We start from the raw sequence: 13,534 nt of genomic DNA on the forward strand, positions 1-13,534 counted from the left end.
ACAACTGGAACAAACTAGAGAAAAAATGATCCCACACTAAGGTTCAAAATATGCCTTTTGAATTACCCCAGGGTGTATTATTTAATAAATAGTATGTGTTTGTGGGGAAGTTTCAATAACCAACTATCTAAACTACTCCAAAATGGAACATGGACACAGCGTAAAACTTCAAAGTTAGAAAAAAAAACTGAATGGCTGCATACGGGGGTATTAGAACATACGGGGGTATTGCTGTACTCAGACGACATAGCTGAGCAACATATGAAGTATTATACAGTCATAGCACACGTAAGGTTTGCAAAATATACTGCGCAAACTCACTTTGTGTGTCAAAAAGGCAGAAAAAACGCTTATTACCACTACACCTGGTACAAGCTAGCGGAAAAATTATCCCACGCAAAGGTTCAAAATATGCCTTTCGAAATACCCTGGGATGTCTTCTTTAAGAAATGGTATGCCTTTATGGGGTATTTGGATTATATAGCCTGGTAAAATACTCTAAAATGGGACATGGGCACAGCGCAAAAATTGAAAGTTTGAAAAAAAAACTGGAATGGCTATGTCCCAAATGTGCCCCTCTAATGTCCACATATACCTGGCAAAGGTACATATGGGGGTATTGCTGTACTCAGCCGACACATAGCTGAGCAACATATGAAGTATTATACAGTCGTAGCACACATACGGTTTGCAAAATATACTGTGCAAACTCACTTTGTGTGTCAAAAAGGCAGAAAAAATGCTTATTACCACTACACTTGGTACAAGCTAGTGGAAAAATGATCCCACGCTAAGGTTCAAAATATGCCTTTTGAAATACCCTGGGATGTCTTCTTTAAGAAATGGTATGGATTTATGGTGTATTTGGATTATATAGCCTGGTAAAATACTCTAAAATGGGACATGGGCACATCGCAAAAATTGAAAGTTTGAAAAAAAAAATGGAATGGCTATGTCCCAAATGCGCCCCTCTAATGTCCACATATACCTGGCAAAGGTACATCCGGGGGTATTACTGTACTCATCCAACATAGCTGAGCAACATATGAAGTATTATGCAGTCGTAGCACACATACGGTTTGCAAAATATACTGTGCAAACACACTTTGTGTGTCAAAAAGGCAGAAAAAAAGCTTATTACCACTACACTTGGTACAAGCTAGCGGAAAAATGATCCCACGCTAAGGTTCAAAATATGCCTTTTGAAATACCCTGGGATGTGTTCTTTAAGAAATTGTATGCCTTTATGGTGTAGTTGTAATATGTAGCCTGCTCAAGTGTTCCAAAGTGGAACACAGACGCATCAAAACCCTCCATGAAAATTCAAACTTAAAAACGTAAACTTGTTACGTCTCTTTTACAGCACTGTAACTTCACAAAATATTTCCAAAGACATACAATGAGGTGTCATTTTACTCAGAAAACTTAGCTGAGCATAATTTGGGGGGTTTGAACTTAGTGGCACATATGAAATATACAAAATGCCCAGCAAAAATGTAATCCGTATGTAAAAAATGCCCAAAATAATTTTTTACCACATACTTTGGCATATATTGGTGAAAAAATGGGGGCACAATATGCACCATATGAGATACCCTGGAATGTCTACTTTTACAAATGGTAGGCCTTTGTGGGATTTTTTTGAACAGTCAAACTGTTATAATACCCCAAATGGAAGCATAGGCTCATTAAATCCGTCTCTCAAAATTCTACTGTGAATACTGAAAAGGACAGGTCTCATATATGGCACTGTAGCTTCACAAAATAGTGCCAAAGACATACAAACGGGGTGTCATTTTACTCAGCAGATGTAACTGAAAACAAAATAAAACTTTGTACAGGAATAGCACACACCAACTTTACAAAATACACATGAGAAGTTCTTTGTTATAAGTTTGTGTGCCAAAAAACAAAAAAAACACAGTTTTACTCCAATATTTAGCAGAGGTTGGCGGTGATATGGCTACGTAGAAAGTGTCAACACAACATTAGGTAAATAGCTTGTGATGTCTACTTTATATAAATATATACTTTTGTGAGGCAATTTTGTTTACTTTTATGGCTATTAAGCGTACAAGACAAACATACCAAATTCTAAAATCGCTCCACATTAAAAGTTTATTTTACTCCTTGTTCTTTGTGACCTGTAACTACCAAAAAAAACTTAAAATCCCAGACACATTATATATTCTGTAATTCAGAACAACTAAATTAATTTATTTTTAATTGCTTTCTTTAACCTGCACTAATTATGCACACATTGTTAATGCAAAAATTGCTTGTGTCATTAAGCGTAAGACAAGCTTCTGAAGCTGTGTCCTTAAGGGGTTAAGGTGTTACCCTGCGATGTAAATATTACAATTCCTAATAAACTGCAATGTTTACATTGCAGAGTTAAGAGGAGAGGAATACTGCACCAATACCACTTCATTCAGATGAAGTAGTCTGGATGACTATAGTATCCTTTTAAGGCTTATTGAGCTGCAAATGACACTGGCCAATGTGACCAAAAAAATCGCATAAGTACTGAAAACAGGTGCCCCCTACTGGGCAGTTGCCTACCCTGCCTAATGGTGAATTGAGTCCTGCAAAACCCTCATGTATATACCCTATGATATCTACAATGTATAAATGTATTTGTGTGACAATTTTATTTTCTGTGTTGGCCATTAAACTTAGAAAACAAATGTAACAACTTCTAAAATCACTCCACAAAACACAAATTGTGTTTTACTCCCTGCTCTTTGTGACCTGTAATTACTAAAATATTCTTTAAATTAGGAGAAATAACTTTATTATTTTGAATTACTTTTTTTAAGTTGGACTATTTATGTACACTTTATTATTACCAAAACGATTAAAAATGTGTTTTTTTCCCCCATAACAAAGAGAATGTGTTTATGTATATTACTTACCAAATAAAATCTTGTAGATCTTGTCATAATGTGGTCTTTTTGTTTTTCAGTTTTCTTATCCACCCTTCAACAGGAATTATTTACACACAGCCATGGGCAACTCTTGATGCGGAACTCAACTCCAAATATAATTTTTACGTTAAGGCCGAGGATACTGAAGGGAAATACAGTTTGGCTGAAGTCTTTGTCACAGTGCTTGACATCAACGACCACTGTCCAGAATTTAATGAAAATATCCAAGAAAAGACGATGATCATTGGATCTCCAGTAAAAATTGAAGTATGTAACTTGAGAAAAATGTGATTTTATATAAGTGGTCTATGCCTTATTCAAAGATAAAAAGATTGTATATGAATAGAAATTGGATTCAAATGATCTAGCGCCAAAGTCATTCTACCATCTCCTTGTCTTTATTAGCGACATCAAACTACTTCGTATCAAATTGAACACTAAAATTCAACTAGGATAAAAGGAGATATACTTTGTACAATGCTTGATTTCTGAATAGATTCTGAAAATGAATTCACCTTAGCGTTGCATTTGCCAACAATTTGAACAAATCAGATCCTTTTAATCCATACCCGAACAAATCGATCCAACCGGATTTACGGGTGAGTCTTATTCTATGAATACTACTCCGCACGTAAATCCTGAATGGTTCATTTTGTTTGGGTGTAGATTAAAAGGCATTTGCATTCATGCATTGTGTCTGATTGACATTATTCCTGGTAAAATGCCTGATGTGCTAGTTGCCAAATTTGACAGAATGTACCAATTGTCAGAACGTCGTCAAGCTTTGATTCTGATGGGCTTTTCTCGTTCATTATTCCTCAAAAGGCCCCATGATTATTTACTAAAACTCGCGTTGAACATCTGAGCACTTATATTTTGGTTTGACTGTATTTAACCCCTTCACCGCCAAGCATTTTCGCATTGAAAAAACATTAGTATAACTTTTGAAGCAAGGGATGCATAGCTAGCATATAAACATGAACTGCCGTTTTGTGGATAGACTGGTTTTCAGACAAATTTAAAATATAAAATAATAGAAATTTAAACATACACGTTTTATTTTTCACTTAGTACTTTTGTCTTTGAAAAATATGGAGTAAAATAAACTCTTTAGGCAGTAAACAATGTAATTTATCTTGTAATATTCCATACAGGTCTTGACATTTTAGTATAAAAGCAAAATACTATTTTTCTCACATACAGTCGGTGCGATTAAAATAGATGAATACAAATGGTCAAATACTTTGCTTACAGATATTTGTAAGGCATTACTAGCAGTGCAGCTTATTGAAAATGGCAACAGGATTTAAAAATAAGTCTGTATTTGAGCAATATATTGTGGCGAAAGCGACCTCGCCACTGGTTTTTGGAGGGGCCTGGTTGCCCGCCTCCTACCTTCTGACTATGGCCCCTGGAGATTGTGCCCTTTAATAACAGTCTTGGGGCTTATGGACTTCTATTGGACTGTGTATGGCCTTTTAAGAACTGTCTGGGGACATATTGAGACTTTGTGTGACAATGCCCCTTTAAGACTATGTCCCCAGACCTTTAAAATCCTTGGTGCATGGCTTCTCCCACTTGGTTCAGTAAATGGGGCTTACGGAACCAAGTACCACACAGGCAGACCACACAGAAGTGGAAGTGTGCCGTCAATTTACCTCCCAGGCTGGGAGGATGCGGTAGGTAAATTACCAACCGCTGGGTGGCCGCCGTTCGCACAAACCCCCATCTTTATTCATTCGCACGCGGTCAGCGGTGTGTGCAGCCAAATTTATGGTACTGAAATCGGCTGCATATTTTAACAAACACCGCTGACCCTTACCTTCTCCTCCACTGAGTTTTCAGCCACAGAGACTAAGTCCCGTTCAGCTATTTGAACACACAGCTATACTAAGCTATTTGCACGAACGGCCCCGTTAAAGTTACAGTATATGTGTAAAAAGTATATTTTTCCCGCCTGTGATAATTACTTTAACCCCTTAAGGACCAAACTTCTGGAATAAAAGGGAATCATGACATGTCAGACATGTCATGTGTCCCTAAGGGGTTAACCCATTGTGTTCAGTAATTATATCACAGGCAGAGGGGATGATTTTCTAGGAATGAATGGGAGTGTTTAACTATATATTACGTGTTTGATTGGTGGTTCTTCAAAACCCTGTGGGTGGTACTATGTGTGTAAAATGTGCATAAAAGCAGAGTGTTTCATTAAAACTTAATTTCTACTTCACCCTCAATTTGGAGTGCCGTCTCTTATTGGGGGAATCTGCTACAAGGGATTGCTATGCTAGTCATACTCTCTTGCTAAATCACTACTAAGCTCTTGTAAGATCTTGTTCCTGTCTTGCTCTCTGAAGGAGCCTACGGTGGTTATGGTGTCGGCTGGAGTGCTTGGAGCCTTGAGGAAGCGCTAGGAGCATCCTTCAACGGAGGTACCCAGTCGGGGTGCCAGGTGATCCGTTACATTGACCTCGCCACTTATATAAATATAAATAAAATAATATTGAGATATATAAATAAATATATATATATATATATATATATATATATATATATATAATTTGTGGCCAGGGCCAAAAACCAAGGAACATTATAATGCTTAAGTTATACCTGTAGTAGCAAGTCTGTTGTGGTGTGCCGAAACTGATCAACAGGGTAGGCTTGAAAGAAGAGGTTCGACCTATTGAACAAGTATTATTAAGAGAGATGGGTGAGTTTCGAAAAATTTGCAAAACGTCAGGAGAAAACATTAAGGGGGTAGATATAGGCCAGCAAAAAAAACATCCCAGAACTCCAAGCATACTACCTTTATATTTTTGGTTGGTGTCAAAGGCCAAGTCATCCAACAAAGTTTGAGCTATACCAGTAGTAGGAAGACAGCTGTGGTGTGCTGTAACTGACAGTTGGGGTGGGCCTGAAAAAATATTAAAACTATCTAAACTCCTAAATATATATATATATATATATATATAAATAAAGCCCCCTAATGACTAAACTTGAGTGATACAGCATCTGTACATACTGCCAGCACTTCCCACGTTGTTAGGAAGATAAAGAGTGTTCTTTTGATTTTGGAGCACTCTAATAAATAGTAATGGTATACTTAGAGTTGGTATGAATTATACTTTTATAATTATACAATGCTGCCTGCTAACACACTCGTGTGCTATACCCCAATACACAAAACAGAGTTAAAGGAAAATATATATATAGATAAGAGTGGAGCAGTAAATTGAAAAAGCAAAGTGAGTAGACTATGAAAAAAAGAGAAAAATGGTTGTGATTACACTTAATGATCAGTAGATGGCCCCAGATCGACACATCTCACAGCATATATGTAACATAAAAGTATAAACAGAGATGATTATACCGTACCCCGGTATGGACTGTAGAAAACATGAAATTATGCGTAAATCTTCCAAAGCTGAAAGAATTATCAAGAATGCTTATTGACACTGAATCCCCTATATTTTGTTTCCTCCTCTCTGTCATTCCTTGTGTTGTAGAAGCATTTATAACCACATTCCTACTTACAAGTAGCATTGCCAAACAAGACTTAAAATAAGGTAATGAAAGCGTGGTGTGAGCAACTGTATAATTCCCAGTACTGTCTAGGCTATGCGAAGTGTAACGGCACCCGGGCATAAAAGGGTTAAACCGCCGTTTAGAAGATCTTCCCCTTCCAGAGACACAGGCACAGCTAATGCAGAACACCAAACTCCCGAACTGAATGCAAGGGAATGCTCCAAACTCCCAAACTGCATACAAAATAGCACTCCAAACTCCCGAACTGGAACCTCACGAATAGCTGCTAGCAGACAAATAGGAAAAGCACCCAAGTGGTTTACACGCCTAGCAATCAGTCTCTATCAGCGGACAAGGCTCCGTGTTGAGGGTCAAGCAGTGGTCTGGTTTATTGAGGGCTACCTGCCCAGTATTTATGCAGGTCTCCCAGCTGGTGGACACTCCCCTAGGGGACCAAATCGGAGACTGTGACAAAGGACAGAGAAGAACCAATGACACACAGAGTTAAAACATCCCCACAATGCATCCTAATGTACCCTGGAGATAATTGGGAAGTAATCCAATTATCTCCCAGGACAGAGGCAAAACTCCATTAACCACATGGCAGTAAAGACAGTAAAAGACATAAAAATGTAAAAAGTTACAACTGTTTGCATAAAACATATACATTCTACCTATCCCCAGATAGCTTAGATCTGAGCGCACATTATCACCGAATGGCGCTCAGATCACATACATACATTTCAATCGCCATGGAGCCAAAGTCTTTCCTATGGTCTTTCGTTACACGAATAGGCTCAATGGCATGGCTATCTGGGGTAATGCTGTTCATACGGTTTAAACTCCCGAATGAACAGCCATCCGGTTAAATGACTGAATGCAGAAGCAAGGAGGCTGACAGCTCAGCGGTGGCCGTTCGGGATTTTAAAATGGCCGCCGCCACGTGTTTGGCACACGAACAAAGGCCACCCAGCATTCGTCAATTAAGCTGCGGTTAACCGCAGCTTCTGGGAGGTCAATTGATGGCACACTCCAGCTCCCAGGTGGTCCAGTCATTCGTGCGTTTGTTCGGTACATAGAATTTACCGAACACCCTGGCAGAAAGGCACAAACAAGCCTTTCTGCAGGAGAAAATACAAGTTTTACCATGGGGCCATAGTCCAAAGGCAACAGGCGGGCAACCAGGCTCCTCCAATGCAATGTGGCGAGATTGGTCTTGTCACACTAAGCAGTGAAACAATTAAGCTAAATTTGTGACTTGGAAACCTAACTAGCTGCCAAGTGGCAATGATAGACTCTACCTATGAGTTGGGCCATTAGGTAAGTTTGCCACCGAGTGTTGTGGCGGGATGTTGGCCTCTCTATGATTCTTGAGGTTCAAAATAGGTTGGCCGTGACAGGTGAGACCCTAACAGGTTTGCCAAGAGAGTGTAAATGTGAGGAAATAACTATGATTTAGCCCAAATCATTTAGCACCGAATTCTCTAGTATCAATTTCCAGTTTTGGTTTCAGGCCTTCCATTTTATATTCACTTATACTAACTATAAAGTTCTAGCCTTCTAACTCTCTCATAAATGACTTGTTTCATATATCTTTCAGTTTATAAACCTGTCTAGTTAAATTAGTTTTCTCAGGTCACCATGCAAGTGACGCACATATCCAATTCTACTTCCCTCCCTAGGGCAGTCACTTGCTCTACAAGGACTTTTCACTTAACTAAGGTGCCCTAATAGTCAGACTAAGCTATTTATTTGGTAATTTGTTTGCCTTCTTGTTCTAGTAGGTACCTGTCCCACAAGGCTAACTCCCAACATCTACTATAGAGGTATTTCAGCCCTCGGACCAAATCATAGTTAGCGCCTCGCAACTCCTCCCTCTGGGCAAAGCAGTTAAGGTCTTACCTGACCAGGCCTTTCTTTCATAAAGCTCTGGTTTATGACCAGTTTCCAACCCAATTACCACTGTTTAACAGTTGCTCCTACCCCTCCCTCCTCCCTCCCAAAAAACATTTAGAACCAGCCTTTGCTAGCACCTCCTAAATCTTGTAGGAGATAGCCATATGGAGGAAGGCATCACACTAAGAATAAAATTGGGTTTGGCACAATTACGTTAGCCAGAAGATATAAGCACTGTTTTGCGGGTGCATTATTGGAAATGTATCTCGAAATACAAAACTCCAACAACTGTTACCTTTAATAGTATTGAGTGTTTTGCTGCTTTGGTGATTTTCTCCATTAATGAATTAGCTATTGTTTTATTTTTGATAGTTTATAAAAACAGATCTACTTAGTATAAATGAAAAATATTGAGGGCCTTTCCTACTTTACATCTGATTCAGACTGATTTCTACAAAGTTGAAATGTGTGTATATATATATATTTGGAAATTCTATGTATAGATTGTCTGTTTCCTAGGCAACAGATCAGGATGCAGACGAACCCAACAATGTTGTGGATTATTTCATCATGCAAGCGGATCCAGCCAACATTTTCGACATTGACCAAAATACTGGGGAGATCAACCTCAAATCATACATCCGGTCTTTGGATATTATTGAGAATATTACACACAATAAAGATTGCAAGTGGTCGGTGGTTGTGCAAGCAAAAGACAGAGGCTCCCCGTCCTTCAGTACAACTGCTGTAGTTAAAATTGATGTAACAGAAGAGGTAAGAGATATATATTTTAGCAGTCACTAGGCTTTTATATAGATTAGAATTATAATTCACTTTGTGCTTTATGGCAACACACATTGAGTACATGTAATTGCATACAGCATAAATAATTCTTTGCTTCTAATTGTATTTTTGAGCCCCCGTAGAGTTAAAAGCTGTGCTCTGGCTTTGAGGTTTCATTCTTCTTATTTGTATAGCAATTATAATACATATTTGCTGGATCTCACCACTTCACTTGGAAATCCTGCAGAGGTTTTAAATAAGCATCAATCGCATTTTTTTTTTAGACTAATTTATTCCTAATGCTATAATCTTTAAATCACAATGGCATGCAAAAATTTGAGATTCAAGCTTTTTGATCAAATGTTTCACTCATGCAATTTTCACAACCTAGTTTTCCGTTTTGGAGATAACGTTGATACTTATGGGTTTGCAGATTCCTCATCCAGTTTGTCATTTGAAGTTCAAAACCATTACTAGATTTATTGCCTAAAGGAAATCTTAGATTTCTCTACATACAGCTATACATAGCAATTATCTATTTTCTGGATTTGTTTCGTAGATTAGTATCCCGTTAGATATGTCTGGCCTGCGGATAATGATCAGAAAAAGTGTTAAGAAAAATAAATTAACTGTTACCAATGAAAGGGATATTTACTTATTATAGGATGATTATAAAAGCTTTTAAAATAGAAGCAATACACCTTATAATTTAAAGGGAAACTAACACTTTCTAAGATTTTTAATATATGTTTATTTATCCCTATACTGAAAACGAAAAATATGCGAAGTGTGAAAAATAAATTGAAATGTAAAAACCCACATATCTTTATCCTGCAACTGGCAGTCTCCATCTTAGCTCCCTGTCTATAATTGTTGTAAGCTCCATCCTTTGCACCTGTCAGTCGGCATAGAGAACGCATACACAGAAGATACATTGAACAATATCTCTATTGCTACTCTTCATTTGCAATATTTGCCTTTGGTTTGCCGTACTTGAGCTGGATTAGCATGTTGTATGCTAAATATTTAATATAAATTTAAAAGAAAAGGGTGCATTTCATTAAAGAAAATGTTTACAAAAGTTACAGGGGATTTTCAATATTTTATTTAATGGTAAATTTTAAATTTAAATGTTCTGGTATTTGTACTGCATAGAATAGCATGATGTACCATTGCAGAATTTTTCTGGCATGTACTCAAATGCTGGAAACTTTAATTAGTATTTTGGATCACGCAAACCCATTAGCATCATACACGCTACACATTCATTCAACCAACCACCCATTCCACCTCATCTCAAAATAATCTAACTTTTACCTATTACGTAGCCTCAGACTATGTACCAATCTGGAATTGGCTACTATGCAGTCCCACGTAACATCTGAGTATCAAACGGTATAAGGAAATGTCATTTGAAAGTAAGAGGACGTCTTGCACCAATTATACAGAATAATTATGGTTTGACATAACATAGTCTTCCTTATGTATGTTTCTGTCACTTTTTGTTTTTGTTTTTTCATTTTTTTTTCCACCAATTCTTCCATATTCCATGTTACATTTTCTTATTTTTGACATTTCCAGATCAGATCAAAGGTTAAGTCCTATGTTTTGAGTCTCAGGATGCGACCATGGACAATATTTGGAATTTGCATGAGTACTGTCCTTTCGAGCATATGTATAACTATGGTGATATCCACCATCATGTATTGGAGAAGTGTGAAGCGAGCCAAAGTTCATCCTAGAGGCAGAGTCAAAAAAATTATAAAAAGACCACCAAGACATTAACATTTGACATACACATATATATTTCCCTTATGCCAAAGGAAAAAAAAATCAGAATACCTGTTTTCCATGCTATGTGCATCTTACTTTTTATTTTTTGATGTTCTGTTTGTCTGTAAAAGAGTACTAGAAAACTAAATATGAGTACAGATGACTGCATAATGTAAATAAAATGTGTTTCTTATACGCTATCCACATTGCATCAACAAATTCCTAATTAAACCTAAAATATACTCTCATTATCGCTGTTGCATGTTCGATATCGTAACATTTTATACTTTTTGTACTTATTATATGGGAGTCATTACATAAAACAAATTGCACAAGTATAATGTCTAAAATCACAAAAAATGAGTGACAATATTGTTCTTCTTTAACTATCGTAGTGATATTGCTTTTTATTAGTTTTTAGTGCTTTGGTTAATGCTATAGCATTAGTTTGCAACAATATCAAATAATAAATTATAACTAATATATTTAGCAAACACAATATTGAAAGCTAAGGACAGGGAATCCATGTTACATGTTCTCTTTGTACTCTTTTACAGACTCTTCTTCACAAAGGGCCAATGGCTGCCTTTTTGATGCAAAGTAAAGATAACCCCATGAAAGCACTAGGGGTTCTAGCTGGTGTTATGGCCATTATGGTGGTCATCACAGTCTTCATATCCACAGCCATGTTCTGGCGTAATAAAAAGTCTAATAGGGTTATGCCCATGAGAAGAATAATTAGACGAAGGCGAACTGACCACCCACCAAGAACGGCAAGGACAGAGTGGTTGAAATTCAAGAAGTCCAGTCATGCCGCTGATAAATTTGCCCTTGAAGAGATGGAAGCAGGAATTGAAAATGAAAATGGGAACAACAACAGTCCATGTCATCTGCTACCACCAAGTGCACCCTCTCCTCCTCCGCCTCCACGTCTATTGCCAAAGTTCAGCAAGACAGAATGGAGCTTGCCCACAGTTTCGGGATCCATAACACCTAGGATCATAGATCAGCAAATGAAAGAGCGAGTTCCCAGCGCCAGTGCTGCTCTAGTCTCCGAACTAAAACAAATGTTGGAGAAGAAAAATGCAGGCAGCTCAATATCATTTTACTAGTAGATATACCATACAGTGAAAACATATTTGAATGGAAAATGTAATTTGAAGAATCTGCACCAAGGTGGATTGTATGCAATTTCCCCAAATAAGCAGTGTTATCTATTTATCATTCATAAGGTGTAAATATTTCTTAAATTAGGTACTACACAAGGTGCAGATTGAACGGTGTAAATTATGTTGAATAACTGCTGTTGATCAATTTAAGAACGTACATACAAAGTTACACCACTCATTTCATGACCACTATGTGAGCTTTAATGGGAATGTATACCCCAAATAATAGTGGCTTAATTACCTTTACTAAATGTGTTGACTGCTTTATAACTAATTATTTTGATACATGGAGTGACTATCATCTGGAATGCATAGCTGGTAGGTTCCAAATACCACACGTAACATTTTGTGAGCAATAAAGTTTAAAGTAGTCTCTTAAAGGGGCATGACATCAAAAAGAGCTAAAAGTTATTTAAATATCACTAGATGTTGTAAAAAGTCCACAAAATAGGGGCCAAAGCCCTTGTGTCTCCTGGTGTAATAGCTCTCCACAATTCTAAAAATACATTTTTAAAAAATTTCATAAATTGTCAGATATTTAACGTTATGTTTCTGATGACCAGTCATTGGAAATGGATGTTTTCATGTGTGGAAGTTCCAAACTGAGAAGGTCAGAAACTGTTGACGTTTAGAAACCTGCAAAAAGCAATGGTAACCTTGAATAACTGCAATGATATTTTCAAGAGGTTAGCTTATTTAACAAAGAAACACATCTGAATTAGTAATTCTTTTTGTAAGCCATTTATTTAAGGTTGAACAGTTGATGCCCAATTATTTATATATTCACCTGTTATGGGAATTCTTAATTCTCACACATGTTAATGATGCACATGTATTAATTGCCATGTAATTATTTTATTTTTGTGATGATTGTGTGTGTGTGTGTGTGTGTGTATATATTTATATATATATATATATATATATACATATATATACACAAGAAATGAACTATGCTAAAGATAATAGAAGCTATCAACGTTTTCATTGAATAAAGCAGTCAAGTATTGTATCTGTTTGTCTTTTTTTAATGCAAGTAAATAAATGTAAATTAAAACGTTTAATTTCTTCGTATTTCTTCTTAAAAAATAAAATAAAATCCATTTAATGCATGTGGATTTGCAAGGAACATGTGTTGTCTAAAAAAAAATTATCTTTCACCTTCTTCCAGTTCCTCCACACCTATTCAGGACAAAGGAATATATTTATATTGGTATAAAATATGCCAAATTACACATGAATGAAATGTACCAAATGTAGCTTGGGATTCAAACTGGGTTTTAAGACTCCTTTGAGCAAGTTCACAAGCTGTGGTAACAAGTAAGAACTAAGGTACATACAAAGTACGTAGCAAACCAATAGCAAAATAACTCATATGACTAGGTTAGGGGTAGTCAACCTTTGGCACTCCAGATGTTGTGGACTAGATCTCCCATAATGCACTTATGCCCATAATGATGTCAA

General features: G+C 36.9%; 1 protein-coding gene across 1 annotated transcript in view; it reads left to right on the forward strand.

Annotated features, from left to right (window-relative positions):
- Positions 1–13,101, forward strand: part of CDHR1 (cadherin related family member 1) — a 166,393-nt gene extending 153,292 nt beyond the window's left edge. The window contains exons 15-17 of the mRNA XM_063435215.1: positions 2,966–3,194; positions 8,868–9,122; positions 11,462–13,101. Of these exons, the coding sequence (XP_063291285.1) occupies positions 2,966–3,194; positions 8,868–9,122; positions 11,462–12,016 (1,039 nt within the window). The 3' untranslated portion in view covers positions 12,017–13,101. The remainder of the gene's footprint in view (positions 1–2,965; positions 3,195–8,867; positions 9,123–11,461) is intronic.
- Positions 13,102–13,534: the final 433 nt, after the last annotated feature.

Source organism: Pelobates fuscus, chromosome 10 (assembly GCF_036172605.1).
Source record: "Pelobates fuscus isolate aPelFus1 chromosome 10, aPelFus1.pri, whole genome shotgun sequence".
Taxonomy (NCBI): Eukaryota; Metazoa; Chordata; class Amphibia; order Anura; family Pelobatidae; genus Pelobates; species Pelobates fuscus.